This window comes from Rhinoraja longicauda, chromosome 11 (genome assembly GCF_053455715.1).
Source record: "Rhinoraja longicauda isolate Sanriku21f chromosome 11, sRhiLon1.1, whole genome shotgun sequence".
Taxonomy (NCBI): domain Eukaryota; kingdom Metazoa; phylum Chordata; class Chondrichthyes; order Rajiformes; family Arhynchobatidae; genus Rhinoraja; species Rhinoraja longicauda.
This window is the reverse complement of record NC_135963.1, coordinates 9,860,328-9,876,149: the sequence shown is the minus strand read 5'-3', so window position 1 is coordinate 9,876,149 and position 15,822 is coordinate 9,860,328. Positions and strand designations below refer to the sequence as shown.

Genomic DNA, 15,822 nt, shown 5'->3' with positions numbered 1-15,822 from the left:
TCAGATACAGCGCGGAAACTGGCCTTTTCGGCCCACCAAGTCCGCACCGCCCAGCGATCCCCGCACATTAACACTATCCTACACACACTAGGGACAATTTTTTACATTTACCCAGTCAATTAACCTACATACCTGTACGTCTTTGGAGTGTGGGAGGAAACTGAAGATCTCGGAGAAAACCCACGCAGGTCACGGGGAGAACGTACAAACTCCTTACAGTACCCGTAGTCAGGATTGAACCTGAGTCTCCGGCGCTGCATTCGCTGCAAGGCAGCAACTCTACCGCTGCGCCACCATGCCGCGCAACAGTTTGTAGAAACAAGGAACTGCAGATGCTGGCTTACAAAAAAATGGCATAATCAGATCAGGCAGCATCTGGAGAAAATGGATAGGTGATACATCAGACAGAGCCTAAAAAAGGGTCCCGGTTGGAAGCACCACCTCTCCATGTTCTTCAGAGATGCTGCCTACTTGTTCCTTTACTCCAGCACTTTGTGTCCTCCAGCAGTTTGTTTTATGCTCCAGCCAATATATTGTTGGGAAGAGCGACTGCTTACATCTATTTTTTAGATGAACAATATATTTGAAACAGTTTAGCACACTAAACAACAAGACGAGTTTGATGTTATTGGGAAAAAAAGGTCCAACTTCTATTCATTCACACAATTACTGTGCTACTTAGTTGTGTTTTCTTTGTAAATGAATTTAAACCTGAAATCTGGTTATATTTTTCTTCACAAGTTAACAGCATGCAGTTGCGATTCAGCTTTTTGATAGTTAATGTAAATTATATTTTTATACTTGTCGGCCAGCAATGCAAATACGCTAATACCCAAGCCCCTTGGATTTTGGAGCCCCCAGACCACTTATGATAATCACCAGACTGCTTAGGTAGTGTTGGACTTAACGAATGGAACATTGTGTAAACTGTTTGAATGATACAGCATGGAAACAGGCCCTTCAGCCCAATGCCGAAAATCCGTTCACTCTTTCTCATCCATTCACTGACCATTACAGCGGCCTACAAATCTGCACATCTTTGTGATGTAGGTGAAACTGGAGCACCCATAGAAAACCAAGGCAGTCACAGGGAGAACATACAATCTCCGTACAGACAGCACCCGTAGCCAGGATCGAACCCGCGTCCCTGGCGTTGTAAGGCCACTGGACTGTTGATAACCTCCTTTACTAATAAAGTGGCCAGAGTGAAGGTGTGTGTTTGGCGGACAGCGTGCCCAGGGTTCGGGGCAGCAGAAACTCATTACACTCATGCTGGTTTAAACCGAAGGTAGACACAAAAAGCTGGAGTAACTTTCCCCCTCTCTCTCTATCCCTCCCCCACCCAAGTCGCACTGGCTTCTCGTTTTCACCCTACAGATATTAACAAAGCCCGGTTTCTTTTATCATCGTTACTTTTTTTGCATATATGGTTCATTGTTCTTTATCTCTCCACATCCTCTCGTTTCCCTTATCCCTAACCAGTCTGATGGTGACGTTTCGAGTCGAGAGCCTTCCTCAGACTGAGAGTCGGGGAAACGTAAACGAGATATATAGACGGTGATATAGGGAGATATAGACGGTGATATAGAGAGATATAGACGGTGATATAGAGAGATATAGACGGTGATATAGATATATAGATGGTGATATAGAGAGATATAGACGGTGATATAGAGAGATATAGACGGTGATATAGAGAGATATAGATGGTGATATAGATATGCATGGTGATATAGAGAGATATAGACGGTGATATAGAGATATAGACTGTGATATAGAGAGATATAGACGGTGATATAGAGAGATATAGATGGTGATATAGAGATATAGACGGCGATACAGAGATATAGACGGTGATATAGAGAGATATACATGGTGATATAGAGATATAGACGGTGATATAAACCAAAACCCCCCTAAACTCCATCCAAGGACCCAGTCTTTCCAGGTGAGACAGAGGTTCACCTGCACCTCCTCCAACCTCGTCTATTGCATCTGCTGCTCTAGCTGTCAACTTCTTTACATCGGCGAAACCCAAAAAATTAACCAACCTGATCTCCCGGTGGCTGAGCACTTCAACTCCGCCTCCCACTCCCAGTCTGACCTTTCTGTCATGGGTCTCCTCCAGTGCCATAGTGAGGCCCACCGGAAATTGGAGGAACAGCACCTCATATTTCGCTTGGGCAGCTTGCAGCCCAGTGGTATGAACATTGACTTCTCCAACTTCAGATAGTTCCTCTGTCCCTCTCCTCCCCTTTCCCAGTTATCACTCTATCTTCCTGTCTCCACCTATATCCGTCCTTTGTCCTGCCCCCCTGACATCAGTCTGAAGAAGGGCCTCGACCTGAAACGTCACCCATTCCTTCTCTCCAGAGATGCTGCCTGACCTCCTGAGTTACTCCATCATTTTATGAATAAATACCTTTGAGATATAGACGGTGATATAGAAATATAGACGGTGATATATAGAGACTGGAGCACCTTGCTAGGCCTGTATACACTGGAATTTAGAAGGATGAGAGGAGATCTTATCGAAACGTATAAGATTATTAAGGGGTTGGACACGTTAGAGGCAGGAAACATGTTCCCAGTGTTGGGGGAGTCCAGAACAAGGGGGCACAGTTTAAGAATAAGGGGTAGGCCATTTAGAACTGAGATGAGGAAAAGCTTTTTCAGTCAGAGAGTTGTGAATCTGTGGAATTCTCTGCCTCAGAAGGCAGTGGAGGCCAATTCTCTGAATGCATTCAAGGGGGAGCTAGATAGAGCTCTTAAGGATAGCGGAGTCAGGGGGTATGGGGAGAAGGCAGGAACAGGGTACTGATTGAGAATGATCAGCCATGATCACATTGAATGGCAGTGCTGGCTCGAAGGGCCAAATGGCCTCCTCCTGCACCTATTGTCTATATAGACGGTGATATAGACGGTGATATAGAGAGATGCATGGTGATGTAGAGATATAGACGGTGATATAGAGATATAGACGGTGATATATATATAGACGGTGATATAGAGATATAGACGGTCATATAGGGAGATGCATGGTGATATAGAGAGATACGGAACAAATGAATAAAAGTTACTCAAAAAAAGTGACTGCAAAAAAACTCAAAACGGCTGGAGGACATAAAGTGCTGGAGTAAGTCAGTAGGTCTGCGGTGATCCAGCAGGAGGCCGCTTGTCCACAGCACCCTGTCTAGGCGGTGGGGCCGGACGCCGCTGCCGCCTCCACCCGCTCTCCGCGCTCCACCCGCCGCCGCTCGCTCTCCGCGCTCCACCCGCCGCCGCTCGCTCTCCGCGCTCCACCCGCCGCCACTCGCTCTCCTCTCTCCACCTGCAGGGCGGCGCTGACGATAGCGGCCCCACCGGTCGCCATGACACCGGCCAGGATCTCGACGTCACCGGTCGCGCCCCGCCCACTGAGCACACGCCCCGCCCCCTTTGAGAAGAAATCGTGTAATTGCAATTTGCATTAGTCAATTAAGCATGCTGGTCAAATTTACACTATTTTAAAAAAAATACTTGTGCGTTTTATGTAGAAAAGCAATCTTCAATTCTAATTTTAGCTAACTACTCACCTGTTAAGAGTGTAAATTAATGTTCATAGATCTTGGATGAGATTTTCAAAGGCCAGTCTTGCAACATGAGTAGGAAAAGCGCAAGAAATATATTTTTAAAAAGCTGGTGTTTCTCCAGAAGATAACTGGCTGACATTTTCTTCCACCGATGAGCAATGTAAACCATTGCCATGTTTCTCCAATTAAAAAACAGCAAGGTTTTTCACTCGTGGGAGAGTAATAAAATGAAGTTTTGCTTTTATACAAATAGCATTTATCTATAATTGCGGAGGGTATTTATTTCACCTGTTACTTCATTTCCCATTTATTTGAAGTAGAATATAAATGTATTAAGTTTTGTGAAAGTTATTGTAAAAATTAAATAAAATAACATCTACACAATATTTTCTTTGGTGGAAATCATCCTTTCCATCAGTAGATTTGATCATGAAAGACTGGAATCAAGGTATATTAGACAATAGACAATATGTGCAGGAGTAGGCCATTCGGCCCTTCGAGCCAGCACCGCCATTCAATGTGATCATGGCTGATCATTCACAATCAGTACCCCGTATCTGCCTTCTCCCCATATCCCTTGACTCCGCTATCTTGAAGAGCTCCATCTAACTCTCTGTTGAAAGCATCCAGAGAATCGGCCTCCACTGCTTTCTGACGCAGAATTCCACAAATTCACACCTCTCTGGGTGAAAAAGTTTTTCCTCATCTCCGTTTGAAATGGCTACTCCTTATTCTTAAACTGTGGCCCCTGGTTCTGGAATCCCCCAACATCAGGAACATGTTTCCTGCCTCTAGCATGTCCAATCCCTTAATAATCTTATATGTTTCAATAAGATCCCCTCTCATCCTTCTAAATTCCAGTGTATACAAGCCAAGTCGCTCCATTCTTTCAACATATGACAGTCCCGCCATCCCAGGAATTAACCTCGTGAACCTACGCTGCACTCCCTCAACAGTAAGAATGTCCTTCCTCAAATTTGGAGACCAAAACTGCACATAATATTCCAGGTGTGGTCTCACCAGGGCCCTGTACAACTATAGAAGGACCTCTTTGCTCCTATATTCAACTCCTCTTGTTATGAAGGCCAACATGCCATTAGCTTTATTCACTGCCTGCTGTAACTGCAGGCTTACTTTCAGTGACGGATGGATCTCGTTGTACTTCCCCTTTTCCTAACTTGACACCAATAAAATTAGGATTACTTTCATTTTTAAACTATAGATTCCATGTTAGAACTGATATCCTTTAATTCAGGCCATAGCATCTGATAAAATGGTAATCGCTTATGAAAATATCCTATGCATTCAATGAAATTTAAAAAATCACCATGGAAAACTGCAGTTACTATCCGCTGGCGTAGTATACATTGTCTCCTAGAACATTTATAAAGCATTTATAAAGCATTCCTCAATATCATCTTTCAGAGAGACAGACTCTGGCCACTGTACAATATTGCATCTGATGCAGATTTTGCAATTAAGATTAAGAATGTATCATTTAACGATTATGTCACTGAAAAATGTAAAAATACTCAAATATGTAAACATATTACATTGGTTAAGGAATCTTGAAATGACAAGCACCACCTCCACACTGCATGATTAAAATATGTATTTCAAAATAACCTTTTGCTTTTAGGTGCTGAATATTCATGTTTTTAAAAATGACAAGTTGAGACTTTTCTTCCTTGTAAAATTAAGATACTGTACTTGAAATAAATGTTCAAGACCACTTTTAATGTTCATAGATTTTGCTTTATTGTCTTCTTCGACTTTAGCTGGAAATCACAACCAGAAATGGTTTGCTTAAATTGTAAAACATTTGAGAAAATATTTTCCAAAATTAGGTATGATTTGAGAAAAGAAATGGGAAAATTTATTTCTGAGAGAAACTACACATATGAACATTAACCATTTCCTGGTCAGATACTTATATTAGCAAGTCTCTCTTGTGTTGGTCTGATCACTGACTGATTTGAACATCCCCAATTTTCCTGTCCACACATTGCATTTTGACTATTTTTGCCAGTTGTTCCTGTTCAAAATGGAGGCATGAGATTTTGAAATTAAGTTCTCGCGTTCTGATGAAAGGTCATTGATCAGAAACACTACAGCCTGACCCAAGTGTTTCCAGTATTTTGTTTTCATTTCAGTATTATGGCATTTGCAGTATTTTGCTTAGAATTTCAAACTGAATTAGTGTGCACTAAGCCCAGCCCCAGGAAGGATGGTATTAAACTTAAGTTAAAGCTCAGCCAAAAGGCCAATTCGCTTAAATTCCATTCAGTTTCTTCAGACGAGTTCTCCATTAATGCCTTGACTACGTTAAAGGATAATCACGGGCAGTTCAATTTATAAAGATTAAAAAGAAGTCAGTAAAGAAAACCCTGTTTTTCCACAAGTCCAAATATTGAGATTTGAGTGAAATTAATTGTTCTGGGAAATGCTTCATGGATTTGAGTTTATTGTATGTCAATGAGGCCACCATTTAAATTATCAACATGTACAGGAAAAATTCCACAAATCTCAAAGATTTCGTTTGCAATTTAACGGGTCAGGTAGCTTCTCTGGAGAGAACGAATGGGTGACATTTCAGGTCGAGACCCTTCTTCACACTTCTCAACCCGAAACGTCACCCAATCCCTCTCTCCAGAGATGCTGCCTGACCCGCTGAGTTACTCCAGCATTTTGTGTCTCCCTTCAATTTAAACCATCATCTGCAGTTTTCTTTCCTACATAGTTTGCAATTTGTTTTATGACAAGAGTAAGTTTAGATCTTGGGTCCATGAATATCTGTATATTAAAAAAATTCAAGATTCAAAAATATCATGCAAATACCATGGGTGCTTTGGATTTCAGAACTAGATCTTGCACAATACAAGGTCGATTAGAAATTCAACCTAATTTGAGCATTTAAGGAAGGTTCTAGTAAGTTGTTTAATACTTTCAAAAACTAAAATGAATTTAGTTTACTAACATTTTACATTATGACAATGTGAATATTTACCCTCTAGTTTTTAGACATAAATCAATAATTTACAAGAATTTTCTAATTGGTAACCTTGACCACCACATTTCAAGATATTTAAAACGAGTGATTATCCTATTAAACAAAATAAGTTTACAAAAAGATTTCTTTAATGGTAACTATTTACTTTACATTGCAAGTTTATTATTTCAATGCTGCATATAGCAGTGACCCAGGTGATAATACCTGGTTAAGTTGGAGTATGACCCTGCAACAAAAGAATCCAGTTCATACTTACACCTCTCTGTACACAATTCAGAAGTTATGCTAGTGATGAGTTTCCAGTTCTACAATTGTCCATTCTCCCTGTGGGGTCACACATTCTTCTGGGGAGAAACTAGCCACTGTAATATTAGCTGTAGAGTCTTCCAAAGGAGAAAGCAATTCAGTCCATTTATACAGCGCCTCTTTTTCAACTGCAAGTTTACCTGGCATTTGAGAAGTATCTCTAGAAAGAAAAAGCGTTTGGTTGATAAGATACTGAGCTAGGTTGACATCTTCAGGTAGACAGTTGACAACATCATAATTTGGGTCCTGATCTCCAATCAGTTGCTTGAGCAGTATCCAGTCTCTTTCTGCAAAGTGTTCATTTTCTTTCTGTTGCAAATAATTCACTTCTAGTTCCGAGTTCTGTTCCAGGTCTTCTATTATTTCCATCTCGTATATGGGTGAAAGGGTTTTTGAAGGGCGACGATCATGTGCGTAGTTTTGTGATCGGTCAGAATCAGCTAAGTCTCCTGAAACAATTCATAATACTAAATGTTGTAAAAATTCCGATGCAAGCAGATATTTAAACTGGGGCTTTGTAGTCTACCTTGGAGTATTTGACTAAAAGAATGACTACAATGATGATAACAATAAATTAACTGCAATGTGGCCTTAAAGATAATAGGAGATAAATTAATATAATGTAACATCAAAATTAATACATGCAATTACAGCGAAAAATGAGAATGATCAAAGGATTCGTGTAATTCAATTAATCCTGAAACCTGTCAACACAAATTATACCATCAGAACATTTTTACAAATGCCTGGTGCCACCTTCTCAAATTACTTCTCATTTTTAGGAGGTATTTACTGGTTCACAATTGATGGGTTAGAGCCTCTGCTAAAGCAGGAGAGAAAATATAACAAAGGCATCCAGCTGTGCCACAATTTGTAAGCCTTTGATGCTAGGAAAAGCAAAAAGTAGAAGGCAATGCAACATTTATTGTTAGTCCAGTGGTCACGCATGGTACTTCCTTAATGATTCACCCAACCAATAACACAGCGATTTGCCACGTAAAGTTCAATTAAGCTTCAGTTATTATCATTTTAATCTCAGTTACTGCAGATTGCATGTAAATGTTCTGTGCATGATTTCATGCTGGATTGGTGCTCTGCACACAGCTGCGCTCCTCAATGTATAAATTTAAAAAATAATAAAATGTCAGGAAAATCTGATGCAGTTTATTAGGTTAGTCAACCAGTTAAAAGATCAATTATTCACCAAGCAAAATATCCATTAAGGACCTTAAATATCATTGTTAAATAAATCAGTCATCAATTTGACAATTTAAATACATTTGGCTTAATTTAACTTTAGGAATACAAACACAAATAATTTGAATTACATTCTGGACAGAACAAGTACAGTATCCACAATACATTGTTGTTGGGCAGTTCCCTCAAATCAAATTTTGATTTACAGAACAGTTTACATGTATTACTTTCAATTATTACTATTAATATTTCAGTGCAAATGTAGTTTAGATTCTCCAAATGGTCGAATATACATTTCTTTTGTCTTGCGACCAAAGAAATTAGTTCAAAGATTTAAAAAAACACTTATTGCAAATACTAATTTGTAAACAAGTCTAAATCTAATTACTTTGGCATTCCACCCACTCAAAAGGGCTCTGTGTAGGTTTAACCTCGCATGCCAGCATCCATGGATTCAACGTGCAAAAGATTTCCATGAAGCTCTACTTAACAGCATCTGGCTGAACACATTCAGTTATATTACACATATCTATCAAATACATGGCTTTGGCTAAATGATCTTTCATGTTATTTACAGAAAATGGCCAGAAGATTCAAGTGCAGATGCTTTCAGTAACCTATTGTTATTATGTAAATAATTAAAGTCCTACATCCATGCTGACAATAAGTAGGAAAGAATGTACAATGTTCACATTTAATATTTCTAGAGATAGTTGCACATTTCTGTACCTTGCAAACTCAACCTTCCTTCTACTACACTTTACCATTTAATTTTAAAAGTCCTATGGTTCTGCAAACTACACTGGAATGGTCTTAGTTTCATTCCCTAATACAGGTGCAAATTGGCAACGAAACCCAAGTGCCATCTTCAGACCAAGTGCTATGAAAAGTTAATTATGACATACATTACCTGTTGGTAAAGTATTACCAGCTTGTTCACTGGATGTTGAGTGGCCCCCTTGCACATTCCCTTTTCCCATGTTTGCTACATGATCAATCGTGTCAAAGGTGTCCGGTGCAAAGCTCTCGCTATGTTCAGTGGAGGATTGGTCCTTTTGGCAGAGCTGCAAATGACAGGGTCTTTCCTGAGGTCGACCATCACTGCCACCACCCGCATCACCACTGCCATCCCCAGCAGCTGGTTGGATATTATCTTTTACAGGCAAGACATTGTCCTCTTGCTGTAGTTCAGGTGCACTTACTCCCATCAAGTCCTTTTCTGCAAGCTTATTCCTTCCCTCAGCAAGCAAATCAGCGTCATGTTGGGGAGCAGCTGGTGCAGTATCCACTTCTTTCTCTGATTCAGTTGAAGCAGCTTGCAAAGTTGAATTATTAGCCTTCATACTGACCTTATCAGCAAGTGGTGATGGACTGGGAACTTTAGACTGTCTTTTAGGCTGTTTTGGAAAGTCATAGTTCAAGAAGTCATCCTCAATTTCCAGGGAGTACCGGGAATAGTAGGTTTTCCCTGGAGGTTGATAACCACCTTCATGGACACTGCTGTCAAATACATCAGAGGGGGTAAGGGAATCCATAGAATGGGCAGGTGTTGCAGCATCTCCCTCGTCAGAACCAAGTTCTTCACACTCATCCACAGAGAGCAGGACAGATCGCTTAAAATTCGCAGCCAAGGGAATGTTTGTCACCTCCGCCTCATTTTCGGCGACATCTTCAAAAGCCAGGTTATCAATACCCTGGAAGTAGTAAGTGTTCTGCTCAGGAGGGGGAGGAGCAGAAACCGTTGGAGGGAGCGTTTTCACTTCATTCTTGACTTCATACTTGTCTTCCTCAGTAACGTCACACAAGGACAAGATCTCCGAGGCAGCATCTAATTTGTCACCAATGGGCACAACGTGTTCCTCACCACTTTTTTCATTCGTCTTATTTCTTTGATGAGAGTTTTTGAAACCATGGTCACTTATGGACTCTCGTGTTCCAGTCTGACTATGGGGCTCCACTCCTTTCATTTTTACTTCTACTTTTAATCCGTTGTCATATTCCTTAAGTTCTTCCGGTGTACTGGTGTCACTGCTACTTCTCCCAAGAAAGTCATGACAAACAACAGTACTACACTTGGAAATGCCTCTCTCATTTGATCCATCATCATCTTGGGAACCTCCAGCATCATAGTCCTCAGAATTAGGTTTTATATCATCGGATGATGTTGTTGCACTTCCTGTGTCCGTGTCCGGACTTTGTTTTGGGAAAGAAGTGTCTGAAGATGGATAGACCTCTGTACCCAAGTTCCAAGATTCCACCAATGTTTCAAAATCCTCTTGATTTTCTGTACCACTTGGTATATGTACTTCTTTAGGCAAGTCAGACAGAACTTGCATTCCACCTGGGTTCAAGTTATGTTCTGAACTTTCTCTAATCGTGTCAACACCACGGTTTGCAGCTTGAGAACTTCCACTTTCAAGATGGTCTTCCTCTGAGTTTTCACATTCCTCAAGGATTTTCAGTTTGGTTTCAGGATCACGTGAGAATTCAGTATTTGTAAATGCTGAAGAATGATGTTGGGTAATCCCTTGATTTGGCTTCACGCAGGATTGGCCATCATCTTCAGAGTGTTTCAGAGTTGTTTCAACTTCATTAGCAGCCACTTTATTCCCAATTTGCTCATTTTGAGGAAGTTTAGATTGATTTTTTGTGGTCAAGATTTGTTGAACACCTTCCAAATTCTGCTCCTCTCCTGCCAACTTACAATCCTCTGATGATATCTCTATACCTGGGCGAGGTTCCAACAGAGCATTTGCTCCCATTTGATCATGTTCAGCATGAATAGTTCCATTTTTTGCATGTGCCACACTTCTCACATTATGGCGAAGAGTATTCGGAGCAGCTTTATCATGACAACTAGAGGTGGACCTTTTCAATCCTGTACCAGTTTTGTTTATGGCAGTGAGTGACTTAGTTGACGGTTTTCTTACATTGGGCAACGATACACTTCTCTCTTTCAGTGCAACCTTATTATTTGAATTAATGGGTGTTCTGGGACTTGAGGTGCCAGTTTGCGCCGTTCTCTTTATACCTGTCCTTAATGCTGCGGGAGTAGCTGTTCTTACAGCTTTAGAGTTATTAGATTTTGTAAACATTTCATTGGGGGCAGTTATTTTTTCATTGTTTGTAACTTTGTTAGCCAGCTTTAAAGCATCTGTTTCTGAAGCAAGGCTCACTTTTCCTGGCCCCAGCTTCTGATCTAAAATTATAAGAAAGGTTAAAATGCAAATGTTCTTCAGGCAGAATTAATTTCTTTTTGATTACTACACTGTCAAAAGGGAACAAACAAGACTAAATATATAGTCTGTAGAAAAGTGCCATATAATTACAACAGAAAATCAAGCCTTCAGATTAAAAATACCAATGTAATACAAACGTTCACCCTTTGAAAACTATTGTTTATTTCTATTGGAAACAGGTTCTAGCTTCTAAAATATTTCCATGTTAGTTGGAGCAACTGTTTCATGTGGTGACAAGTTCCACATTCTAATAATTTCCTGGGTAAAGCAGCTCCTGAATTATTACATCCACAAGCATTGACTCTGCAATCATCAGAATTTATATAATGTCTTTATCACTAACTAAGGACTAGAACATAGAGCAATGCAGCACAAGAACAGGCCCTTGGGCCCACAATATCGGTGCCAAAGATATTCATTCTGTTTTTACTCTGTTACATATATTTAGATAACATTAAAACTATAGTTTTATATGAGTTGTACCTTTTGCCTTGATTATAGCTCCTGATGCTGCCTTTGCTTTTTGCTGAGCAGATAGGTCACTGCTACTATTCCAAGCTCTCTTCACTTCAGCTTGTGACATTGCTTCATCTCTATTTTGTGCCTTCTGTTTGTTGGACATACTAGCAGTCACAAAAAAATAATAATCATATTTAGTTTTTCATCTATGAAACTTCACATAATTTAAATACAGCATTCCATTCTATTCACTCCATTCCAATCCACAATGTGTGTAACAGCACACTTGGTCAAACTAATTCTAACTAGTAACTAGCTTCAACTAATATAGTGTACTATAACCCCGCTTTGAGATCCCAAATAGATTTAAATATCAGATAAATATTGCACTGACATTGAAAATTAAAATTTTCTTCTGTCACTGATGCTACCCGAGCTGTAGATTTCCATACTGTTCCCTTCTTGATTAAGTGAAATGGACCCATACTCTCTACAGTTTAGAAGCACGAGAGATGATCTCATTTAAAGTTGCAAAGCAATTAATGGGCTTGATATGGTAGATGGAACAAGTGTCAGAGGCATTGGGGAGAAGGCAGAAGAATGGGGTTAGGAGGCAGAGATAGATCAGCCATGATTGAATGGCGGAGTGAACTTGATGGGCCAAATGGCCTAATTCTACTATTCCTTATGACCTTGCGATAACATTAATTCTAACTACAGCTTCTATAGCCAATGGTCAGTCTCGAAAGCAATTGAGTACAGATACGAGAAGAAATTTCATCACACCGGGGCTTGAGAATATTTAGAATTTTCCAAGCAAGAGGGTAGTGGAAGATAAACCACTGAGTATGTTCAAGAAAGAGATTGATAGACCTTTGGGCATCAAGGGACAAGGAGTTAGTACAGGAACATGGCACCATGATCAGCAGTGAAGGGCAGGGCCAGCAAAAGAGACAGAATGTTTTATTCCTGCTTTTACTTATCTTCTTAACATCAGTAAGACCAAGTAGTTAATTGTTGACTTTGGACAAGGAAAGCAGAGGAGCCACAAACATGCCTTCATTGACAAGTCAGTGGTGGAACGAACTAACAACTTCAAGTTCCTGGGCATGCACATCTCTGAAGATTTGCCCTGGGCCCAGAACATTGATGCAATCATAAAGGATCCCATCAACACTTCTACTTCCTTAGAAGATTGAGGGGATATGGTGTGTCGACAAATATTCTTGAACTTCCACAGCTGTATGGTTGAGAACATTATGTAAGAAGGAACTGCAGTTGCTGGTTTAAACCGAAGGTAGACACAAAAAGCTGGAGTAACTCAGCGGGACAGGCAGCATCTCTGGAGAGGAGGAATGGGTGACGTTTCGGCTCGAGACCCTTCTTCAGACTGGTTAGGGGTAATGGAAACAAGAGAGATAGATGGTGATAAAGAACAATGAATGAAAGATATGCAAAAAAGTAACGATGATAAAGGAAACAGACTGTTCCCTTCTTGTTTATGAAAATGATAAGCTAGTGCAACTTGGGTAGGGGTGGGATAGAGAAAGGGAATGCCGGGGCTACCTGAAATGAGAGAAATCACCATTCATATCACTGGGCTGTAAGCTGCCCAAGTGAAATACGAGATGCTGTCCCTCCAATTTGCATTTACGCAATCTTTGGTTGAGAACATTGCCTGATTGCATCATGGCTTGGTTCAGCAACTTTAATCCCCAGGAATGAAGGAGATTACAAAAAAATGGTGGACACTGCCCAGTCCATCATGGGTACTGACCAAATGATAGACACAAAATGCTGGAGTAACTCAGCAGGACAGGCAGCATCTCTGGAGAGAAGGAATGGGTGACGTTTCAGGTCGAGACCCTTCCTCAGACGTGGGCATTGACCTCCCCACCATTGAAGGGATCTAGAGGATATGCCGCCTCAAAAAGGCGTCTAGAATCATCAAAGAACTACACCACCCTGTCCATGCTCTCATTTCACTCCTGCCATTGGGAAGAAGGAAAAGGAGTCTGAAAACTGACCTCTAGGTTCAGGAAGAGATTATTCCCAACAACCATCAGGCTCTTGAACACTGCAAACACCAACTAAACTTTGAACTGTCTTGGTTGCACTGGGGACTTTGGGCTTTTGTTTTTTTTACTAATATTGGGGTTTTTTAAAAACTTAAGACATTTTTGTTTAAGTCATCTATGAGTACTGTATTTAAATAACCTGTTATGCTGCTGAAAGTAAGAATTTCATTGTTCCATTTTCAGTACATATGACAATTAAACACTCGACTCTTTAGATACTTACTTTCACAAGTATGTTGATGCCACCCAAGTGATCTTTGCACCAATTCCCTTGAATGCTCCGTATGGATGTTGCAAATACTGCATATTTATTCAATATCATATTAAACTATGGGAAAACCTAAATTGTAACAAGCTCTGCGCCTTCAAGACCAATTTTGATCCCATTACTAGATATTGTGTCAGGGCAGAGGCAGATGGCTTGCATTGCCAGCATCCTATTTGACTCCAGGTGCTCTCTATAACCAATATTACAAATTGCTTCCTCCAATGCCTTGCCCTCCAGCCACTGGAATACTCTTGCAGGTATTTGCTTCCTCCAAGTTCCAGGATCAACTCTAACCCTCCTCCTCCACATCCCATCCTCTCTTGTTCATATTCACCTCTGATGTCTATATAGAACAGTACAGCTCAGCACCAGGCCCTTCGGCCCACAATGTCCATGCTGAACGTGATGCCAAATTACACTAATCTCCTCTGCCTGCATCCATATCCTTCCATTCCCCGTCTATCCAAAGCCACTATTGTATCAGCCTTTCACTTTTACCCCTGGCAGTGTTCCAGACACCCATCCGTGTGACAAAAAAACCTTGCCCCACACATCTCCTTTAAACTTTGCCCCTCTCACCTTTTAGTACCAATTCCTGCTCATATTTAACCCATCTCCCCAGTCAACCGATTTCCTCTATCCTTACAAATAAAACTCCTTCACTACCACCTTCCCGTGGCCCTCAGTGAGGACAAAGAGAATGCTTATCTACACCTGTTCTGGAATTATGTCCGCAAACCATTCTGCCTCTTACCTCCAATACGTAAAGACACCACTTTAATAGCAGTGTTGTGCACCAATTTCTGCTCCTTTGGGCTGAAGTAACAGTACCTGCTAAATACAGAGAGTTTGCAGTGGTGCAGAGTGTGTTTCGAGTCATTTAATGACATCATCGTCTCAGTATAATAACATTAACTCTGACAAGTTTGAGGTTTTCCACTTTGGTATGTCAAACTGGGGTCTGACCTACACTGTAAATGATAGCGCCTTGTAGAATGTTGCAGAACTGTGAAATCTGGGAGTATTCATTCTTTTGTGAAAATCTGTGCAAATGTATTCCCAAGTTATTACAATTCTCTTCAAAGAAAATACATTAATCCAGCAGAGGGCACCAAGCCTACATTAAATCAGATTCCTGTTTACATACCACATAGGATCCAATAAAATCTCTCATTTACGGTAATGTGGCACACTAAATAATTTAATTTTATTTTACCTGCAACGTTTTGTTGTTCTGTGATCATATGTATGGCTACCTAATATTGTAATAACCAGATGAAGTATCTGAGGCTTCCTCTTGGCATTACAGTCAGGGAAGGTACTATAACAACATTTAAAAGACATTTGGACAAGTACATGGATAGGATAAAGGTTTAGAGGGATATGGGTCAAACACAGGCAGCATAGCACTTGCATAGATGGGGCATCTTGGTTGGCATGGGCAAATTGGGCTGAAGGGCTTGTTTCCGTGCTGGACAACTAACTTTAAGGGCTACATTTTTCAAAGCAACAACTCTTAATATATTCAAACACATCTGTGCAGTGGTGATGGGGGGGGAAGCAAAATGATAGAAAATAAAAGTCATGAAGTGATTTATAACTATTGCTCACCTACTAGAAGTGGGTCTGGTGGTTTTCATTGAAGCAGGTGGTGTCTTTGTTGCTTTGACGACAGTTGCTGGCCTGTTAACTG

General features: G+C 40.5%; 1 protein-coding gene across 3 annotated transcripts in view; it reads right to left on the bottom strand.

Moving 5' to 3' along the window:
- Positions 1–5,343: 5,343 nt before the first annotated feature.
- The window catches only part of btbd8 (BTB domain containing 8), a 77,419-nt gene continuing 66,940 nt past the window's right edge, over positions 5,344–15,822 (bottom strand). For all 3 annotated transcript variants that reach the window (XM_078408210.1, XM_078408211.1, XM_078408212.1), the window contains 4 exons: positions 15,741–15,819; positions 11,808–11,947; positions 8,996–11,284; positions 5,344–7,337 (listed from right to left, as the gene is read on the bottom strand). In XM_078408210.1, coding sequence (XP_078264336.1) covers positions 6,868–7,337; positions 8,996–11,284; positions 11,808–11,947; positions 15,741–15,819 — 2,978 coding nt within the window. In that variant the 3' untranslated portion in view covers positions 5,344–6,867. The remainder of the gene's footprint in view (positions 7,338–8,995; positions 11,285–11,807; positions 11,948–15,740; positions 15,820–15,822) is intronic.